The sequence below is a fragment of the Condylura cristata genome, unplaced genomic scaffold (assembly GCF_000260355.1).
Source record: "Condylura cristata isolate star-nosed mole 26May11 unplaced genomic scaffold, ConCri1.0 scaffold00020, whole genome shotgun sequence".
NCBI lineage: Eukaryota > Metazoa > Chordata > Mammalia > Eulipotyphla > Talpidae > Condylura > Condylura cristata.
The window spans coordinates 27,028,508-27,047,888 of record NW_004567121.1 but is presented as its reverse complement, the minus strand read 5'-3'; the positions used below and the strand labels follow the sequence as shown (position 1 = coordinate 27,047,888).

Here is a 19,381-nt window from a genome sequence, read left to right as displayed (position 1 = left end):
CCTTGAATTATCTAACAGTCTTTTTCCTAGAACAGAAACTGATGGACCCAGATAACCTCAGTGAACAGATGACGTGTAGAAAAGTAGGGTCGCTGCATGCAAAATATGACTGCTGGGACATATGTGAAGGAGAAAGTGACAGGATTTCACTGGGGCTGAGTCTACAGAATGAGAAGCGCTGTGTGTTTTCAGGTTACAATACTGTACACCAGGAGGACCGACTGAGCTAAGGGGTGTCAGTGAATGACAGGTGAGCACAGATGAGTGAGCTTAGCCTAATGAAGAGGCTGCATGGTCCGTGATGTCCAGTGATGCCCAAGAGCCCGAACACCAGAGCTCCACCCAGATCTCACATGTACAAACAGCTAGTGGGGGTGGGTGAGAGGATTCACCAGAGACAGAGTGGGCAGCAGAACAGGTAGATCTGCTGAAATACACTGCTCAGGGAAGCAGCAGTGAGACGGGAGAGGTCTGCTGCACCATTTGGGTCAGCTTCCTGGCCGGGGATCGAACTCTGAAAGAGTGGCTACTGATAGCTTCATAGCACTGAAACTTAACCCCTGTGCCACCAGGGAGGCCCCCTGAGAAAAGTAAAGTTTTGAATGTCCTATTGTCTATCAAGAATAGTGTTTACCTCCTTAGGATAAGTCATATTCTGGATGATAAACTGTGATAAAATTGGAGCTTCTCTTTGAAAACCTATGCCCTTTCTGGAAATGAACACTCAATAGCTAGAGTCAATCTTATTGCTCAGCCGGACTTAGGGAACATAACAAAAGGTCAGCCATGAGAAGAAATTTAAAACCCATGAGGCTGTAAATAGCTGAGGACTTGTGAAAAGTAGGCGGGGCCTCAGAAGCATAATAGCCCAAGGGTCTTGTTGATTTTCCCAGGAGAAAGTAAGTAAATAAATGAATCTTTTGATCTAAAGGCACACTAGAGAACCTAGAGAATCTGTACCTACAACTGTAAAATATGCAGCCTCGGAGGCACTAGAGATGGAGGGGTTTTTGGTTCTGGTTTGGTTTGGTGACTGTTCTGCTTATGACCCAAAGATCCCGAGTAAATCTGTGTTCCCATCCATTGGGTTTTTTTTTGACTGTGAGGGTTAAGGAGTTACAGGGCTTCTTCAAGGTATGACTCTTCTTTCTGTTATACTTTTTACTATTTTAGTCCTTTGGTCTTAAGAAAACATTGTGCAAGAAATGTCTGCAGGTTAACCTTAATGAATTCTACCCCGATAATCCTGCAAACTGGCTTTTTGTTCTAAAGAACCTCTTGATTTTGTTCCTATCGAGGGCCACTAGAATTCTAAATTATCCTTGGTGAAATTGGGCCATCTAGAGAGATAAGTTCACAAATTTGGGCTCCAGTGTGCATGTGTGTATGAAGCAAGAACCTAGCCAGGTGGGCCAAGCTTAGGTTTAGACTGAAACAAGCTCATAAGTTGGGTAGCAGTCAGTCCACAGAGTTGCTTGTGCACCTGTGTCTCAGCTCTCCACCCCCAAACTAATGCCTGGATCTTCTAACTATAAACCCCAACCAGATTTGTAGTTCCAGAGAACGAAAGGGTGTGGATAGAGTGAACTCTCCCAGAGTCAGACTCTCATAGACAAAGCAAGACTGAACAAAGTTCTCATGAGATATTTTGTAGTCACTGAAAACTGGAAGCAACCCAGATGTCCTTCAATAGGTGAATGATCCATACTTGTACCACTGTTTGGAATATTACTCAGCAACAAAAAAGAATAATTGTGCTGGGGGAATGAGGGGAGTAAATCTCAGAAGGTTGCTGTATGATTCCATTTATACAGCATTCTTCAAATTACAAAATTATAGTGAAGGAAAGCAGATCTGTTGTTGCCAGGGGTTAAAATTGGGGGAGGGCATGGCTCTTAAAATGCCCAAAGGGTGTCTTTGAGGTTCTACAATAGCTCTGTGTCCTGTAGAATGGTGTGGACATGAATCTGTGTATGTGATAAAATGTCATATACCATGTACCCAAAAAAAGAACGCATGTAAAAATTCATGAAATCCAAATAAGGTCTGTAGTTTAGTTAATAATATTCCAGTGTCAACTTCCTGGCTTTAACAAGTGTTACATAAGATGTTATTGGGAAAGTTGGATGAGGATACATGGGAATTCTTTGTCCTATTTTGTAATTGTGAGTCTAAAATTACTTCCAATAAAAAGTTTACAAAAATTGAGAGGGTTACTTGATTTCCATAAGCAACACTTGGGAATCTCTCTGACTTTACTAGAAAAGAGAAAGCCTCTGAAGAATAATAAATTGAATGCATTTGCTGGGCACTATACTTTCATCTGCTGTAATTTTGATTGGTAATTATGTTCAACTGTTTCAACTATTGTATCATTACAATTGTATACTTGGGGGGCAAAATCCCTTGGTAGCTCTTCCTCCCACCCCGACCCCCATGAAATCACTCCTGAACCATGGCTGATGGAGCAGTAGTGTGGGGCTTCTACCCACCCTTTTAACCACACTTCCCCCTTCTTCCGAGCGTGCATTCGGGGAGGACTGTCTGTAGTCCTCTCCCTCCTCCCAGTTCACTCCTCTCCCCAACTCCTATGTGCTTGATAAGCCTCCATTCCGCGGTCCCACGCCATCTGCTTCCTTGAGGAAGCCTGTCCTCACGCAGGAAGCCCACCTGCTCCAGCTGCGAGCTGCCCCTGCATCGGGCTGCCTGGCAACACTTGGCCTTCGGACTTAGGCTCATGCAGCCCCCACGCAGTCTGTGAACTCCTCGGGGAGTCCCAGAGTCCCATTCCTTCCCAGAGACCCCGTGCCTGGCTCAGGGCTTGAAACACACTCCATAGCGGGAATTATGAGTTGTAGGTGGTGCTGTGTCCTTAGGAGTCAATTTCCTGTACTCTAATCCACCTCCATAGGGTAGAATTTTCAATAAAACTAAAAGTGAAAGGGCTGATCATCAACTACAATTAAACAGAACAGTAAATCAATATTTTAAAATTCCCCCAAACACTCAGCTTGGTTAATACTTTATTTAAAACTTTCCCCATTCTTTTCACTCGTAACATTCTTGTAAGAAGTTTAGGAAGTTCATGAGGTTGCCCTCCTGACCCTCCTTGGTTAAGATCTAGAACTTAGGGGTAGGGTAGGTGCTGAAGGCGGATGAGTGCGAGATGGAGATAAAGCACATAAGCCTCTGTTAAATCTGTATTTCACTTCAGAATGTTACTAAGAAAAGCAAGAGTGTCCACCTTGCAGGCAGCTGTTCTCTCGTCCAGCTTCAGTGACGCAGCAGACACAGTGGCCTGAGGACCCGTCCTGGTCTCCTTCCTAGTGTCCTGTTACGGCCTCTGTAACGTCTGCAGGCCCGGCTCCTGTCACCAGGCTCCAACAAAGTGGAGTCATCATCTCTTCTTGCACAAGCTAATGACCATTTCTCCACCTAGGGTCTGGCACGTTCATCAAACAAGCAGGTGACCTCCTCCTTGAAACTCCTGTGGCTCTCGAGGCATCACTTCCCCACCCCCCTTCTCTCTCCACCACACCCCCAACGTTCCTCAAAGATGTAATCACTGATCCCATCGCTCATCTTTGAAAATAAAAGGGGTAATAAACGTGTTTCCCATGTCCCCCAGTTTCCCATTTTCCTGCCACGGCTTTCTGACCTCCTGTCCCCTTTCAAGGCCGAAGCCAGATGCCGCCTTCCCCCAGAAGCCCTCTAGCTACTAAGACCCACTCCTCCTTTATCCTCTCCTGAAACACTTACAGCCAAGGTGCTTTCACCACTTAACACATATAGTCTAGTCTGTGGGAGTCCTTACTGTCTAATGAGTCCCTTATTTCTCCAACCACACAGAGGCTCCTTACAGACAGACGCACCCTTTAGTGACCCCCGTGTCCTCATGGTGCCTCCCAGGCTATTGGGCACATCAGTGGCCAGTAAGCGCTTGCTGAAGGACATTAGGGTAATGTTGCTGGAAGTTGGAAAGAAAAATAAAATATCCATAATGTCCTTTCCCTCTCCAAAGGCTCAGGGCCCAAGTCAGAGTGAGTTCCTCCTGCAGAAAGCTGCGCAGTCAGTTTATCCCTCCCTCCATGGCATGGAGGAGGGGAAGACCTGGGGCGCAGGCCCAGTGGCCTGGCTTCCTGCTGTGGCCTCCACAGTGATTAAATTTGAGCTTGAGCCAGTCCCTTGAGCCCAGAGCCTTCATGTCCCCACATTCAAAGTTGAGGTGACAGCTCAAGCTCTTTGGAGGTGGCTGGTCTAGTCAACTACCAGTGGCAGTTGCCGGCACCGTGGTAGACCAGGAGAGAAGCACGTGAAGATGGACAGGCCTCTGCTATCCCTACCGTGCACATCCCACGGAGGGTGCCAGCTGTCTCCCACGGGGCAGGCAGGGGGAGTCCTGGTGGTGGGGAGAATGACAGTGCCTGGGAGAGGACAGAAAGTCAAACACTGAATCTTGTCAGGTATGTTATAGACACTGTCAGATTAGACTTTCTGATGGAAAGGTTAGGTTGAAGATGAAATGAGCAGTCAGTTCAAAAAAGCAAGGAAGAAGGCAGTGGTTTCTGAGAGGGGACTGCTGGGCAGTGGGCCGGGCTATGGGAGCAGAGAAGGGGGGTGAGTCTGGGGTCACGGGAGGGTAGGTTGAACAATTGACAGAAGCCACTTGTTTCAGAGGAGCGAACCTTCACTTGGCCTTCCGAGACCACTGTAGGCCAGTCTGAAGAGGCGTGCTTTAAAGGGCAATAAAGGGGGCCCTCCTGGGTGGCGCAGCGGGCTACAGCGCAGCACTGCAAGCTGGCCACAGCCACCTAAGTGCGAGTTCGATCCCCGCCCCAGAGGTGACCCACATGGCCCTGCAGCCTCACCTGACCCGCCCACTGCTCCCCTCAGCAGTGGACTTCATCAGTCTGCCTGTTCTGCTCCCCACTCTGTCTCTGGTGAATCCTCTCTCTGGCCTGCACCCCAGTTTTGTATGCACAAATAAACAAATCTTTAAAAAATAATAACAAATAAAGGGCGATAAAGCGACAGGGCTTTCCCTGCCCCCTGCTCCTGCTCCCCACAGCCACGGGCCCACACCGAGCTGGACGCCAGGCAGGTTACTGGTTCCTGTCTCAGGGCCACCCTGAAACCCGTTGAGGACCCTGGCGGCAGCCTGCTAGTCGTCGCTGTCGTACTTGCGCCAGAGGAGAATTTTTAAACCTGCTGCTGAACATCCAGAGGCCTCATGCCATGCCTGGGTGTGTGTGGCCAAAGAATGGCGCTGGCATGCCACCCTCCCTCTCCTCAGGGCCAGCAAACAGAAATGAGGCCAGAAAACCGCCCTTTCTGCAGCCACCTTCGACCTGAAACCCCACACGCTGGTTTCACCTCTCCCATTCATTCATCCAACAAATATTTACAGGGCAGCTCTGGCATCCGGGCCTTAGGCCAATGCCAGTTGAGGAAAGGGAGGGGCGGTCGCCTCCCCAGAGCACCACTCTGTCCATCATTCCAGAGGCCAGAGATCGGGCGGCAGAGAACTGACAGCCACGCCTGTCCCTGCTGTCTCCCGACTCAGGGCCCTGCTCGGGTCTGTGGGAAGCTGGTTGGGCGCCGGAAAGGATGAGAGGAGCATGGTGATGCCATGCGAGCTGCCCCCCAACACAGGGTGAGGGTGAGCCTCTGGTTCCACAGCCAGGGTCCCTCGCTAACTGCACTGCAATCCATGCTCCGAGTATCCTCGCCCTCAGTCTTCAGGCCTGGAAACTGGCTTGGAGCCTTCACTGCTGACTGGCTCCAGGTCCCACAGGCCCCAAGGCACGTCCTCTCCCCCGAAGTCCACGGCCCCAGTGCGCAGCGGCCGGCTCCTGCAGCTGGTGGGCCTGGCATGATGGCGGCTCCCGCCAAGTGGTTTGTAGGCTTATAAAGTAGATGTTTGAGGAACTTTAGAATGCCCAGGGGCGAGCCTTTAGGCAGCAAGGTTGGCTTTTTTCTCTGTCGACCTCAATGGACCCTAAAAGTTAGCAGATGAGGAATCCTGTGTCCCACCCCCTGTTCAGGGTTTCCATCAACCCTTGAGTTGTGCTCAAATAGAGCAACCAACCAGACTCCCCCAAAGGGGCTGCAGCCTCAGAGCCTGGCAGCATCCTCCAGGCCCGCGTAGGGAAACCTCTTCACAGCTGTGATCTCCGGGCAGCAGAACATGTCCCGGACTCCAGCAGCTGGGACCTCAGAGGGGCTCAGGGTCGTAGGGGAGGGCAACCTGATCTTGCAGCATTATAACAACAGAATCCCAGAGAAGCTCCAGTCCCACCTGAACCTACAGTATCCAGCCCCTGTTCGGATCTGCTGGCCCCTGCCGGCCCCGAATGCCTCCGCCTGCCCCATCTCAACTTGGCGTTGAGTCAGCTCCGAGAGACCACGGCTCCCTGGGAGTCAGGTCCTTGCTCAGCCATGGAAGAAGGCGATTGGCTGGGCCTGCCAGGGCTTTGTGACCCGCCAGTCACAACCCTTCAGCCCCTCAGAACCCTTCAGCCCTGCCCCACCCACATATGGCCTCTGTGCAACCCCTGAATAACCTGCATGTGTGACCCAAGGGGGCAAGGGGTAGCAACTTTGCAGATTTTCCTAACAGGTGACTTCTGCCCCCCTGGGCCTGGGCAGGAAGGGGTGGCCCAGTGACAATGGGCATAGTCCCACGTCAGGAGCGGAAACGTTTTGGCAAACTACGCAGAGTTCTCTCTCCTCTGATCCCACGGCATCTGTTCCAGTTTTCCTGGCCGGTAGGATGGCATCTAAGAGCAGAATATGTGGGCAGTCTGGAGTCAGGGAGGGAGCATGGTCAGAGGAGAGCTTCTGGGAGCCCGGGGGCGGGGCTCCCGCTGGAAGGAGCAGAGAAAAGCGCATTTCTGTCCTCTGTCCCCACCCTGGTCTGGGTTCTGTGGCCTCAGAGACCTCAGAGAAGCCGGTGGTGTGCTGGGAGCTGCTTCTCGGCCAGCGCCCTTGGTCTCTCCCTGTCTGCCCCAGAAATGCTGCTGACACCTGCAGAATACTTAGTGTGTACGCCAGGCTTAGTCAGTCCTCATAACAGCTCACAGGTGGGGTCTGTGCTGGACCCCACTTTAAAAATGAGGAAACCGAGGGCCAAAGTCAAGCAACTAGGAAATATTGAGGGCAGGATTTAAACCCAAGTGGTCTGACTAGATGGAAAGCCCATGTTCTTAAAGTGGCCACTTTGGGGAGCCTGAAGGAAGCCGGCCCAGCCCCTGCTGCAGGACCCAGAGTTCTGGTGTGTGTGTACGGCCGTGCTGGCCAGAGGCGAGGCCTGGGCGATTCTTCCAGGGGCCAGGGGGTTCGGGGAGTTAGAGCAGCTAGGGACCCCGGAATTACCTTCAGACATATTTGTGGAAGATTGATTTCCACTGAAGACTTAAAAAGCCAAATTGGATGTCAGCTGATAAGGTTCTTAATGTCAGAATGTGAAATTTCAGGGTGATACAGATTGACTTAGGAATTGGAAATAGAACTGCCTCGTTCTAAGAGCAGCCTGAGTGTCGGGCGTGCAGACCTAGGGTGTTGGGCGAGGCCCAGGGGACTGTCTTCATGGGCCTTAGACCACAGAATGACAGCTCTGATGAGGGCCAGCCCCCTCCTTTCCCATCTTTAGTGAAGGCACCATGAAGGCTGTGGTCCTCGCCCAGGAGCGTGCTTAGCAAAACCACTGGGAGTTTAGGAGCGTGGAACACACTGCCCCTGTCCAGACCTGGTAGCAGGAGTCAAGACCCTGCAGAACAGGCTTTCCCAAGGCCTCAGTCTTATCCTGGAAAGTGTCGCGTCCCACCCACCGCAGGCGGGCTCTTTCTCCTGCAGTCACCCCGTGCCCCAGGCGGTGGTGGAAACATGGAGATGGGCTTGCAAGGCCCCATGGTCGTGGCTGTGGGTGGCAGCCTCCGTCTTCTCAGAGGAGCTCAAGCAGCCCTCGGGACAGGTTGTCAACTGTGGGAGTTCTCGCAGATTCACTCTCTGCTGTAGTGGGAGGGGACTGCGCGCGGGAGCCAGAGGCGGCGTGTGCTTTTATACCTGCAGCCCCGGAAGCTGGGGTGTGTTGAGTCTAGGCCTGAGTCAACTCCAAGAAGTCAGGCCTGTTGATGTGTTGAACTTGTGGTTTTAGGGACTTGGGAGGTTGGTTTAGTTTGCTCCAGAATCCAGAGCAGGTCTAACGCTCCAGGCTGCTCTGGCTGGTCCTGCGCTTAGAGGACTTCCACGGCAGCAGTAAGGCCCCCACGCAAACCTGCCCTGACGCCACCAGGTTTTCACTGAGCCAGCCTTCCTCTCTGGGAAACCAGATCCAAGGCAGAGACTTTCCTTTTTCAAAAGTGAGTCAGGGAGAGGGCTGGGGGTGGGGTCACCTTCAAAGAAATCTGCTCAGAATCTGATGCCTCCTGCTGGCCATAATTCATATTTACAGGCCCAAGTCTAGGCAAGGAAAATTAATCCTGCCCTTCCCAACGGAATGATGGCTAAAGGAGCCAGGAGACTGGTTTCTTCATGATCTTCTAGCAAGTGTGACAGATAATGCTTGCAGAGACCCAGGATTTTTCTGTTCTCACAGTCCCTAGCCAAGTGCACTCTCCTGGCCCCAGTTCAGTCTGCCCCTTCATCAAGTTTGGTGCCCACACTCTCTCGTCATGCCTAACGGTGTGACTGTGGGTGAGCTCCGCAGAAACGCCAAAGCATCTCCCAGTTCTAGTCTCAGGGATTATTAGTCACTGCAAATGGGCCTGGATCCAAAAGTGGATGAAGCCATGGAGGGCTCACAGGGAGGAGAGTGTGGTAAGGGTCCCGGTAGGGGTGCCCGCAGCGCCATAGAAACAGGAGATGCCTGTCTCCCTGCACAGGAGCTGAGACAGGTGACAGAGGCAATGATGCCCAGGCTGAAACCTCAGGCCGCCTGGGGAAGAGGGACCCAGCCAGAGGTGATGAGAGAGGCGCACAAGTGGAGGTGTCACTCAGTCACACCTGGCCTGTGGCTGGCCTGCAGGCTGCACTCTGGTTTCCAGGTGCTCCAAGCAGGGGAAAGCAGGGCCAGAACAGGGGCAGTGGAGTCAACATTATGGTGCAGGGGAAGAGTCAAGACTTGGGAAGAATCAAAATTGTCCTTGGAAATCTCAAGGATAGTCAGCTCCTAAAAAAACAAATGGCCAGCTCCTGAGTCCTCACAAGCTCCCAAGACAATAATTTTTGCCTCTCTTGGCTTCATGGCCCTAGCTGACCTCCCTTTCTCAGGGTCATGAAGGACAAAGTCTACTTTTAAAAAGAGGCAGCCTGGCAGGTGGGGGGGGGGTCAGGGAGCACAGCCTGGCAGGTGCCAACTGAGCCTCCCCCAAAGCAGCTTCTCCAGTTCCACCGCAGGCCTCCAGGGCAGCTCCTTCAAGTACAGTTCTGACTCAGGAGGTCCAGCATAGGGCTGCAGACGTGAAACGTCTGACAAGCTGCTGCCCGTGCAGCTCCCGTGCTCCAGGGACCACAGTTTGAGAACCGCTCAAGCAGTTTGCTCAGAGAATCCGTTAGGGTGAGGTGAGGGCAGCATGCAAGACAGCCTGAGCTGGGAGCTGCCAGTGCCCCCGTGGGGGGGCTCCTGAGGGGGGCCCATTTAGGGGGCTCACGCATGGTGGGGAGCATCATGTTGTAAGGACAAGTGCCTACAGGGGGAAAAGCAGGCAGGCCAGGTCCTGCCTTCACAGAGACACTGCGCATTAAACCTGGGGAGAGATTCTTGCTTCAGAAGTGCACACTCTCACAGCTGCAAAATACTTGGCCCTGTGCTCGCTCTTCTGCTTCTGTGTCTGATAAATACTTAGAAGAAATATTTCCTTTTCCCCAATGTGAGTCAGTGATAAACAGCAGCTGACACTTGGCCTCTGAGGAGAAATGGGGGTGGGTGAGGAGGCCCCCACGGGTGTGGGTGGGCCCCACTGGGCCCCACCCGCGGGTGGGGGGGTGCCTCTGCTCAGCTCCAGCTGTGGGTTGTGGTGCAGGGACATGTAGGGAGGGACAGGGCTCCCCAAAGGCAGAACTCTCAAGTATTTCGGTGCGAAATACACGAACTTTAATACGCTAGCCACCAGTGGAAAAATGTTCCCAACACTGGGAGTCCTTGGCAGACTCAGCAGGGGGGGGGGGCCTCCTTTACGACTTTGAAAGGACCTCCAGGTGGGTTCTGACCACAGCAATGTGGGGGGTGGGCAAGGGGGAAGGAGAGGCTGGGGGCTAGAGGCCTTCCCGGAGGCTTCTGTGAGTCGTGGCCAGAGAGGACACGTAAATCCCACGGTAGCAGGATTGCTGGGTGGCAGAGGAAGGGAGCTGCAGGTCCTGGCACAGGACTGGCTCTGTGGATGGGGGGACAGGCTGTTTCGGACAGCACTGCAAGTTTCTGGCTTGGGTGACCAAGTAACCAGTGGTGACATTGACTGGGATAATGAATACAGGAGCAGAAAGGAAGGTTCTGGACAAGCAGAATGTAGGTGCTGATGGTCCATCAGCAAGCCATAGGTCACAGGAATATGGGGTCTGAAGTCAGAGCAGAGACAAAAGTGAGTGGGCTTTCTGCAGCCGGAGTCTGGTTACTGTCTGCTCACGATCCTCTAATGGCTTCCCCGTTTTCTAAACAGAGAGGCCAGACTCCTCCTCATAGTAAACAAAGCCCTTGGCAATCTGTCCCTGCCAACCTCCCGGTGCCACACCCCACCCCAAAAACCTGCTCCCCAGGCCTGCTGAGCAACTCAGAGTCCCAGAATAAGCCAGGCCTTTGTTCTTGCCAGTCCGTGGGCCCGCAACCCTTCTGCCCATTCTTTCACGTGTTTGGAAAATTCCTACCCCTCTCTGGCTTCAACGTCTCTGCTCCGAAGCCTGTCTGACCCTGCCAAGCAGATCACCTCCTGCTTCGTGCCTCCCCAGGACTTCACACACCGCGGACTCACCTGTCTGTGAACTCCACAAAGACCACGTGTCCCTAAACCCACAGCAATTCTCAGCACTGGGCCAGTGTAGACACTCAGTAAATGTTTTGAATGAGTAAGTGCCCCTTCCCCCAGAGGACAAATTGCCAGAGCGGTGTGGAGAAGAGGCGTCTCATTCCCAAGGACCTTCTGACACCACCTCTTGTTCTACTGAAGACAGCTTGAGGCCGGGAGCTGACCTTGTCTTTCCTTTCTCGCAGCTGGGTTATGGCCGTCAATGTGTACTCCACATCTGTGACCAGTGAGAATCTGAGTCGCCATGATATGCTTGCCTGGGTCAACGACTCCCTGCACCTCAACTACACCAAGATAGAACAGCTCTGTTCAGGTAGGAGGCTGGGAACCTCGGGTCATGGCCTCGGGTCATGGCCCCGATGGAGGCAGGCGGAGGGAAGGCAGTGTGCAAAACTGCCGTGGAGAATGGAGTTACACAGTAGACCCCAGATCTGTGGGCTCGCCCCCGAAGGAATGTCAACCTTGGCCGGAATATTACATACACCGAGATATTTTCGGAGAGATGGTATTTCCATCACTTATATTCCAATGTAGTGTTGTGATTTTTCTATTATATTACCAATTATTATTCATTTTTTGTTAGGCCTAAGCTATGAATTAAATTTTATCATTGTTATAGATGTATAGGAAAAATGACAGTATAGTTGGGGTTCCCTAGTCTCTGAGGCATCTGCTGGGCCTCAGAACATATCCCAGATAAAGGGGGGCTGCTAAAATTAAGATTTAGGAGGAGAGCTGTAGAACCGTGAGCTAATCCATTAGTAAGGAAATAGGGGGTCCCCGCGGAATGGGAAGAGCAGGAGGGCACAGTGAAGGGCTTCAGGGGAGCGGGGTGGTGAGGCCGATGGTGAAGCCACAGGTTGCTGCTCCCGTCTCGCCACTCTGGCTCTGAATCTAGTGTTTCTGGCAGTACAGTCCTGGGCAAACGCTCCATGAGTCTTCCCGCCCCTAAGATAGCGACGACATCACTGTCTCGCCAGGGTTAAATTACACGTGTGGTTCTCGCTGTGGTGCTGGGGCATCACTGCACTGATAAATAGTAAATGCTCTTATTCTGGGGAAGCAGGGGGTGCTGGCCACAGCTGGTCTGAAAGCAGGCCTGGCCCAGGCCCAGGACGAGAAGAGAGGGGAGGCCCGAAGGAGGGGAAGAGGGTAGCCCGGTCAGGAGAGCCGGTTATGCCTCTCCACAGGCGCAGCCTACTGCCAGTTCATGGACATGCTCTTCCCTGGCTGTGTGCACTTGAGGAAGGTGAAGTTCCAGGCCAAGCTAGAGCATGAGTACATCCACAACTTCAAGGTGCTGCAAGCAGCTTTCAAGAAGATGGGTGTGGACAAAGTAGGTGCCTTCGCTCGGGGGGCCCTGAGGAGCTGTGTGACCCTGGGGAAGAAGATGGCCCGCCAGCTGGGTCAGCAGGCTGCTGGAGTCTGCAGCTCTCATACCTCTCGACCCGCCCCGACGCCCCGGGGGGGTGTCCCCACCGCTCAAGGCACAGTGGAAACCCCCACGACACTTGATGTCCCATCCGATGACAGTCCCGGCCCTCCTCGTCTCTGGACCCTGTCCCTCCCAGCCTGGAGGCCAGCACACTGTTCCCGTGAAGTCCTCCTCTGTAGGCCTAAGCTCTCTGTGCACACCATGGCGGCCTCCACCGCCCCTCCCACACACAGCCCGCCTCCCCACACAGCGGCTGGGGTGCCCACAGGGAAGGGCTGTTTCCGCACCCCAGGCTGGGGCGGCCGCCGCCCCCTGTGCTCTGGTCCCTGGGCAGGGCCCGGTGCTGCCCAGCGCTGGCCTTCCTGAGAGCGGGGCCCTCTCACAGAGGAAGCCGGACCTGCCGCCGCAGCTGGCTAAACTTGTCTGCTTCTGTGGTCTGTTTCAGATAATTCCTGTAGAGAAATTAGTGAAAGGAAAATTCCAAGATAATTTTGAGTTTATTCAGTGGTTTAAGAAATTCTTTGACGCAAACTATGATGGAAAGGATTACAACCCTCTGCTGGCACGGCAGGGCCAGGACGTAGCGCCTCCTCCTAACCCAGGTGATCAGATCTTCAACAAATCCAAGAAACTCATTGGCACAGCAGGTAACGTGCCCGAGCAGGGGGAGGGGTGGGGGGGGCCGGGCCGCAGGGCGCTACAGCCCGCGGGCCCTGCGCCACCTGGCCCGGCCCCGCCCGCCTAGAGGAGACTGTTGTCACGGAGCTCAGATGATGCTGCCTGCTGCCTGCTGCTTCACCAGGGCTGTCGCCATGGAAGGAGAAGGCCCCACAGGTCGCTAGGGGCGGGGGCCTCCTGCGCTGGCCCCAGGCTGGCCGTGAGAGGCCCCGGGCCTGCCTTCCACAGCAAGAGCTCCCTTGTGCGCGCCGGTGGGGCTGCGCCTGGCTCCTCCATTCCGCCCAGCCAGGCCCAGAGCCTGGAGCCCACATTACAGACCCTCCTTGCCCCCTGCCCACTGGACACCCAGGAGCAGGAGTCCGCCAAGTGTGACCCCCCTCCCCCCCCCCCCGCCACGCCAAAGGCCCGCAGACCTAGGTCTTTAGCAGACGAGTCTCTTGAAACGAGGCTTGATCTGGTCTCTAAAGTGAAGGGAAAGAAGCAGCAGACCCCTGGGGACGAGAGGCTGGAGAGGAGGGTGAGCGCAGCCCCGCCCGCATCTGGACCGTCATGGCAGAGCCTGCGCCTGCCTGTGCCTGCGCCTGGGCCTGCCCCACACCTGCCTGCTTGCTTTGCTCAGAAGCAGCCAGCGCTGTTGAGGGGGCTGCCCGGCTGGAGAACTCGCAGCCTCAGCATGCAGGGTGGCGGGAGGTGCCCAGAGCCCCCTGAGGCAGGGGCCGGGAGAGCAGCGTTTCTGTGCACCCTCCAGCCCGGAGCCCTGAGGCTGGACCTCGGAGTGAGACCTGGGATTCCTGTCAGGAAAGGCCCAGCCAGCTCAGGCCCAGCAGCCTGCTCCCCTTCCGTTGCTTTTCCTCAAGCTCCAGCTGACCGTCGGCCGGGGCCCCTGAGTCCTTCAGCCCCACTTCCCAAATTCGCTGTCCTAGTTTCCCTCATCTCTCCCTCAGGCTCGGCCCCTCCCAGCACCTCATACCTTCTCTGGTTCCCTGCCCGCCCAGGCTTGCCAGAGGGCTGCCCAGCTGCTGTGGTGTCCCGTGTGGCCGTGGCTGAGGCCTAGATGTAGCTGCCCCTCCTGAGCGGGACAGGAGGGCAGGGGCCCCTGCCTTTCGCATGGCCCTGCCACCCCCCGCCCTCACCCCTGCAGTTGTCACACCAGGCCGTCTTGTGCCACGTGAGCCCAGGGCTTACGGCCCCATCTGACTTCTCTCCTCTGGGCAGTTCCACAGAGGACGTCCCCCACAGGCCCTAAAAACATGCAGACATCAGGCCGACTGAGCAACGTGGCTCCACCCTGTATCCTCCGGAAGAATCCCCCGTCAGCCCGAAATGGTGGCCATGAGGCTGATGCCCAAATTCTTGAACTCAACCAGCAGGTGAGTCGGGGTGGGGGCCTGGGGGTCAGGGTAGCTGAGCCCACCCTGCTGCCAGAGCTAGAGCTCGGCCCTCCTGGCATCCGGGCAGGAAGGGCGGTCTGAGGCAGGCACCTCCGGCTTGAGCTCCACCTTCTCCCCAAGCAGCTCCTGGACTTGAAGCTGACAGTGGATGGGCTGGAGAAGGAGCGCGACTTCTACTTCAGCAAACTTCGTGACATTGAGCTCATCTGCCAGGAACACGAAAGCGAGAACAGCCCTGTTATCTCAGGCATCATTGGCATTCTCTACGCCACTGAGGTGAGCTCTGCCTTCAGCTGCAAAGCCCCAGGCCCTCCGCGCCCCCTCTCCTGGCCTGGCCCTCGGACCAGAAGAGAACATGGGCGGTAAGGGGAGCGGGCGACGTCGGGAGCCCAGGATGGCGTTCAGCAGGGAACGCGCGGGGCCAGAGCTTGGGCCCCTTCTCCAGAGACCTCCTGTGCACGGTGCACACCCTCAGCCTGGCTCACCGGTGCCTCTCCCTCTCACCCCCCAGGAAGGATTTGCACCCCCTGAGGACGATGAGATTGAGGAACACCAACAAGAAGACCAGGACGAGTACTGAGGGCAGCTCCAGCCCCGGCTGACCGCACGACTCCCCGTGCCTCCCCGCCCGCTCCCACCCACATTATACTCCTTTCCTTACAGCCAGTCGGCCGGCCGGGTGCTTTGTGTCGGCCACAGCATGGGGAAGCTAGGCCAGCAGGGCTCGGGCGTGGGGCAGGTGAGCCGGCGAGGCCCTGTCCTCCTGTGGCGCGCCCAGCGGGCGGGCCCCTGCCCACTCCCCACCCCTATTTATTTCCGTTGTCTCTATGCTGTGTCGGCCAACGCTTCCCAGGGTGCTGCCGCCGCCACCCAGCCAGCCACCAGTCCCCCGACAGCCAGCAGCTGTATATTTGACAAAGTCATTGGTATATTTTTACTTACTGGGTTTTCCTTGCACTTTACCTGTTCTTTCCCAGGACTGACAGCACGGGCTTCGGGGCAGTGTGCCTGGCTGGGCCTCCCTGTCCTGCTGCGGGGGGGCCGCGGCAGGACTCAACGATTATTTATTTTGTCTTTGGACTTCCCAGTAGTTGAGGAGAAAACGGATGGCAGGAGAGGGCTAGGGGGACTGAGGAGGGGGTGCCTCAGGCCCCGGTGGTCAGGGAGAGGGAGGGGAGCATGCAAGGAATGAGAATGCCTTTCTGGCACCAGGCTCGCCCACCCTCAGCCCCTGCCCCAGCACGCAGCCCAGCACTGCCCCGAGGCCCCCAGCCCCTCCCTCCTGCAGCTTAGTTCATACCACACAGACGTCGCCTGGACCCTCCTGTGCGTCTGCCTCCCATCGCCCGCCTCCCCCGCCCCGCCCTTGGGCCACCCAGCCTGCACATGCGTTCTCTTTTATTTAAATAAACTTGTGTGGTAAAAGTCCATACCATGTGTCCCTCAGTTGAGCCCCAGCCTGGGTCTCGGCGATTTTCTCCCCTCTAGCGCCCCCTCTCCGGAGCCCGTGGCCCACAGCACCACTGCCACCTCTCTCTGCCCAGAAGCCGCCATTGGTGCTTGGCCTCAGAGCCCTGCTGTGGCCCAACACTGGTGCGAGGCCTCTAAGAGAAAGCCTGGAGGCCCAACGCCAATCACTGAGGAGGAGCCAGGTTCAAGGCCGCGACTGTGATGATGGGGCAGCCCAGCGAAGCCACTGGGTGACAGGATGGCCTGGCCAAGAGGTGCTTTGTCTCAGTCTCCTTGGCACCAATTAAGCTGCATGTTGCCCCACACCCCTTGTCAAAGCTCACACAGCTCTCAAGGTGACCCACCTGGGGACAAGGCTTGTGACAGGGCGAGCCCTGGGCAGTTACGAAGCGTGTGGGGCCCTGAATGCCGAGCCTGGAAGAACAGCAGTGTCGAGCGAGCGGTTCTTTCTCTAGGTCAAGTGCCAGTGGGAGGGAAGAGTCAGGAACCCTTTCACCTCATCCACAATGGCCTCCCTCCCTCCCTGCTGTGTGAACAGGCAAAGGACCATGGTAACCGGGCCAGCGTCAAACAGAGCCTTGCCAGTCATGTAGGCCCCTGGGTCACAAGACTTAACTTGCTGAAGGTGGCAAAAACGTGGGCTGAAAGAATTCAGAGCTCCCAACTCATGGCTCAGTGCTCATTTCCACAGACCACAGAGGTGTCTCTAGAATGTTCCGCCAGCTTTAGGCTGACCTTACTGTTTCAGGGTTTCTGAGATGCCAGATGTTTCCTCGCTTTTCTGAGACTGACCAAGATACAGCCGGGGTTGTGTTTCTTCTAGAACCCTGCCTCCATTTCCCTAACAACTCTACACACAAGCTTTCAATAAGCAGTTTGTGTCTGTTTATTCTCCATTCACCTCTTCACCTCCACCTGAGACACTTCTGACCTTATTCTGTTTCGGTTTTTTTCCTTCAACAAGTTCCTTGCCTTTGATTTCTCTTTATGCCTAATTTAAAAACACTTTTCCTCCATGATTCCAGGATAGGTACTATAAAAGGATAAGATGGTGGTTCTGCATGGTCTAGTGTTCAACTTCAGGCCAAGATCTCACGCTGCTGGTAAAGTGTTGTGGTAGGTTCCCCTCAGAGAGGTCCACGTCATAAATCCCAGAACCGGTGGATATGTTAGGTTACATGGGAGAGGAGAATAAAAGTTGCAGACGGAATTACGTTGCCATTTGGTTGATCTTAAAATAGGGAAAAGTTATCTAGGTGGGCCCAATGGAGTCACAAGTGTCCATAAAAGCAAGAGTGGGAGTGAGAGGAAGGAGAGAAAACCAGAATGACACACGTGAGTACTAAGAATTCCAGCTGGTCCTGCTGGTTTTGCAGTTGGGGGGGGGGTCTTGCCTCAAGGATTGGGCAGCCTCTAGATGCTAGGAAAGGCTCCCTTGGAACTTCCAGAAAGGAACACAGCCCTAGTGACACCATTTTAGACCAGTGAGACCATGTCAACTTCCAAGTCCACCTTTCAGAACTATATAATAACAAATTTGTGTTGCTTAAGCCACCAAGTTTGTGGCAACTTGTTACAATAACAAAAGAAAATATCGTGGGTCAAACTATGTCTCCTGAGCTCACCCTTCTAGCCCCCAAGCTAGACACCCATCTGTTCTCTTTGACCCAATGTGCCCAGGCCAGAACCCCATGTGCCTAAGCCCACCCCCCAGGTAATGTCTAAGACTCTTCTTCCAAAACCAAGAGCTCAGGCTTATAAAGCATGGCTCCTCCCCCACCTGTTCCCAGTACTTCATACTGTTAGCCTGTTTAGTAACTGTAACTTTCTATTTACACATTTGTCTCCTACATAGGCTTTGAGTTCCTCACAGTGTGAGATGCTCAGGTAGAGAAGGTGCTTAGGAAATGCTGCTGGTTAAGTAAGTGAATGACTTACTGGATAAGTAAGTGAATCCCAATTGCATCAGCTGACCTGCCAGATTATTCCAAGGGAAGACCAAAGAGAATGCCTTTCCCCACCAAAATCAGGTTCTCTTCTGTGACCCTACATGCAACCGAGAAGGGTCAACGGAAGAGGGGATGTAGTTGTTGGCCTCTGGGTAGAGTGACACCAATGACCTGGACCATGATCAACTCAACCATGATCTTGACAAAAGCATTCCAGAGCCAAGATCCACAGTTCTTCAAGACAGGCAGTCATGCTCAAGACTGAGTGTGTGGAGGACAGGCAGACAGAGGAAACAAGAGTTGGTCATCTGACTTCTGTCATTCCCCTTCCCAACTCCTCTTCCTCATGGCCCAATGTAGCTTTCCAAAACAGTGGATCATGCCACTTTCCCGCTAGGCTAAGGATAAGGACCAACTTGTACAGCTTCTGGACAAATTGTAAAGCTCCTGGAATCTTTGCTCAAGTCCCAACTTCATCACCTCCACAGACCCATTAAGAGCCACCACAGTGAACTACTTCTAGCTTCTGTCACATTCAACATCTAGGTCTTTGCTTATATGAAGTCATCCACGCAAGTCTCCCCATCTATTCTGATTCCCAGCCAATGAAAATTCTACTATTCCTCAGGATCCATCTCAAATGCCACCCCCTTCAGGAAGCCTTCTCTAATTTCAGACCTAAGGAATGTATCATTCCCTAGACTGTTTGTCCTGTGGGAATTTGGACTCTATTAGCTCTGACTGTGAGGGCTGGCCTGTCTCATACCTTAGTGTGGTCCTGGCTGTCCCCGACTTTCTCTGCCTGCTATCAGGACTCTCTACTTCCTGCCCTCCAAACTCTGCCTCTTCCCTTAAGCTCTCTCCCCTTTATTGTTCTTTCACAATAGATTTGCATAGCCCAATAAAACCGTAGTTAATCACTAGCAACAGAAAAAGTGGCACCTTTGGGCCTTCCCTGGTGGTCCAACAGGTTAAAGCACAGCACTGCAAGGCTAGCCACAGCCGCTTCAGCTAGAGCTCCATCCCACGCCAGGGAGGTGACCCACATGGCCCAGCAGACCTCTCCTGTCTCACCCCTGCTCCCCTCAGCAGTGTACTTGGTCAATCTGCCTGTTATGGCTCCCCACTCTGTCTCTGGTGAATCCTCTCACAGCCCCTGCACCTCTGGCCTGTAATAAATCTTAAAAATAAATAAATAAAATCTTAAAAAAAGAAAAACTAGCATTTTTGTAGAAGGAAGAAAACATTTCATATCCAAACACTCCCAATAAGTGAGAACTATTTCCTTTCATCCTTCTAGCACTGCTAGGTAGGAAACAAAAAGCCCGAACAATTAAATTCCCACCAAGCCTGGACCCCGTGCAATGGCGGTCACACAACAGGCGCTCAGTAAAAGTGTTCTGATTTTAACAGCCCCTCATCTCAACATCTTTAGAGGCT

The 19,381-nt window shown here is 54.1% G+C and overlaps 1 protein-coding gene across 2 annotated transcripts in view; it reads left to right on the top strand.

Moving 5' to 3' along the window:
- MAPRE3 (microtubule-associated protein, RP/EB family, member 3) overlaps positions 1-15,968 on the top strand; it is a 44,021-nt gene extending 28,053 nt beyond the window's left edge. Inside the window, exons 2-7 of one of the 2 annotated variants that reach the window (XM_004686374.2) lie at positions 11,204-11,331; positions 12,209-12,354; positions 12,899-13,100; positions 14,347-14,501; positions 14,646-14,798; positions 15,034-15,968. In XM_004686374.2, the coding sequence (XP_004686431.1) occupies positions 11,211-11,331; positions 12,209-12,354; positions 12,899-13,100; positions 14,347-14,501; positions 14,646-14,798; positions 15,034-15,102 (846 nt within the window). In that variant the 5' untranslated portion in view covers positions 11,204-11,210 and the 3' untranslated portion in view covers positions 15,103-15,968. The remainder of the gene's footprint in view (positions 1-11,203; positions 11,332-12,208; positions 12,355-12,898; positions 13,101-14,346; positions 14,502-14,645; positions 14,799-15,033) is intronic. The other variant, XM_012727578.1, reaches the window with a different exon arrangement.
- The last annotated feature ends 3,413 nt before the right edge of the window (positions 15,969-19,381 follow it).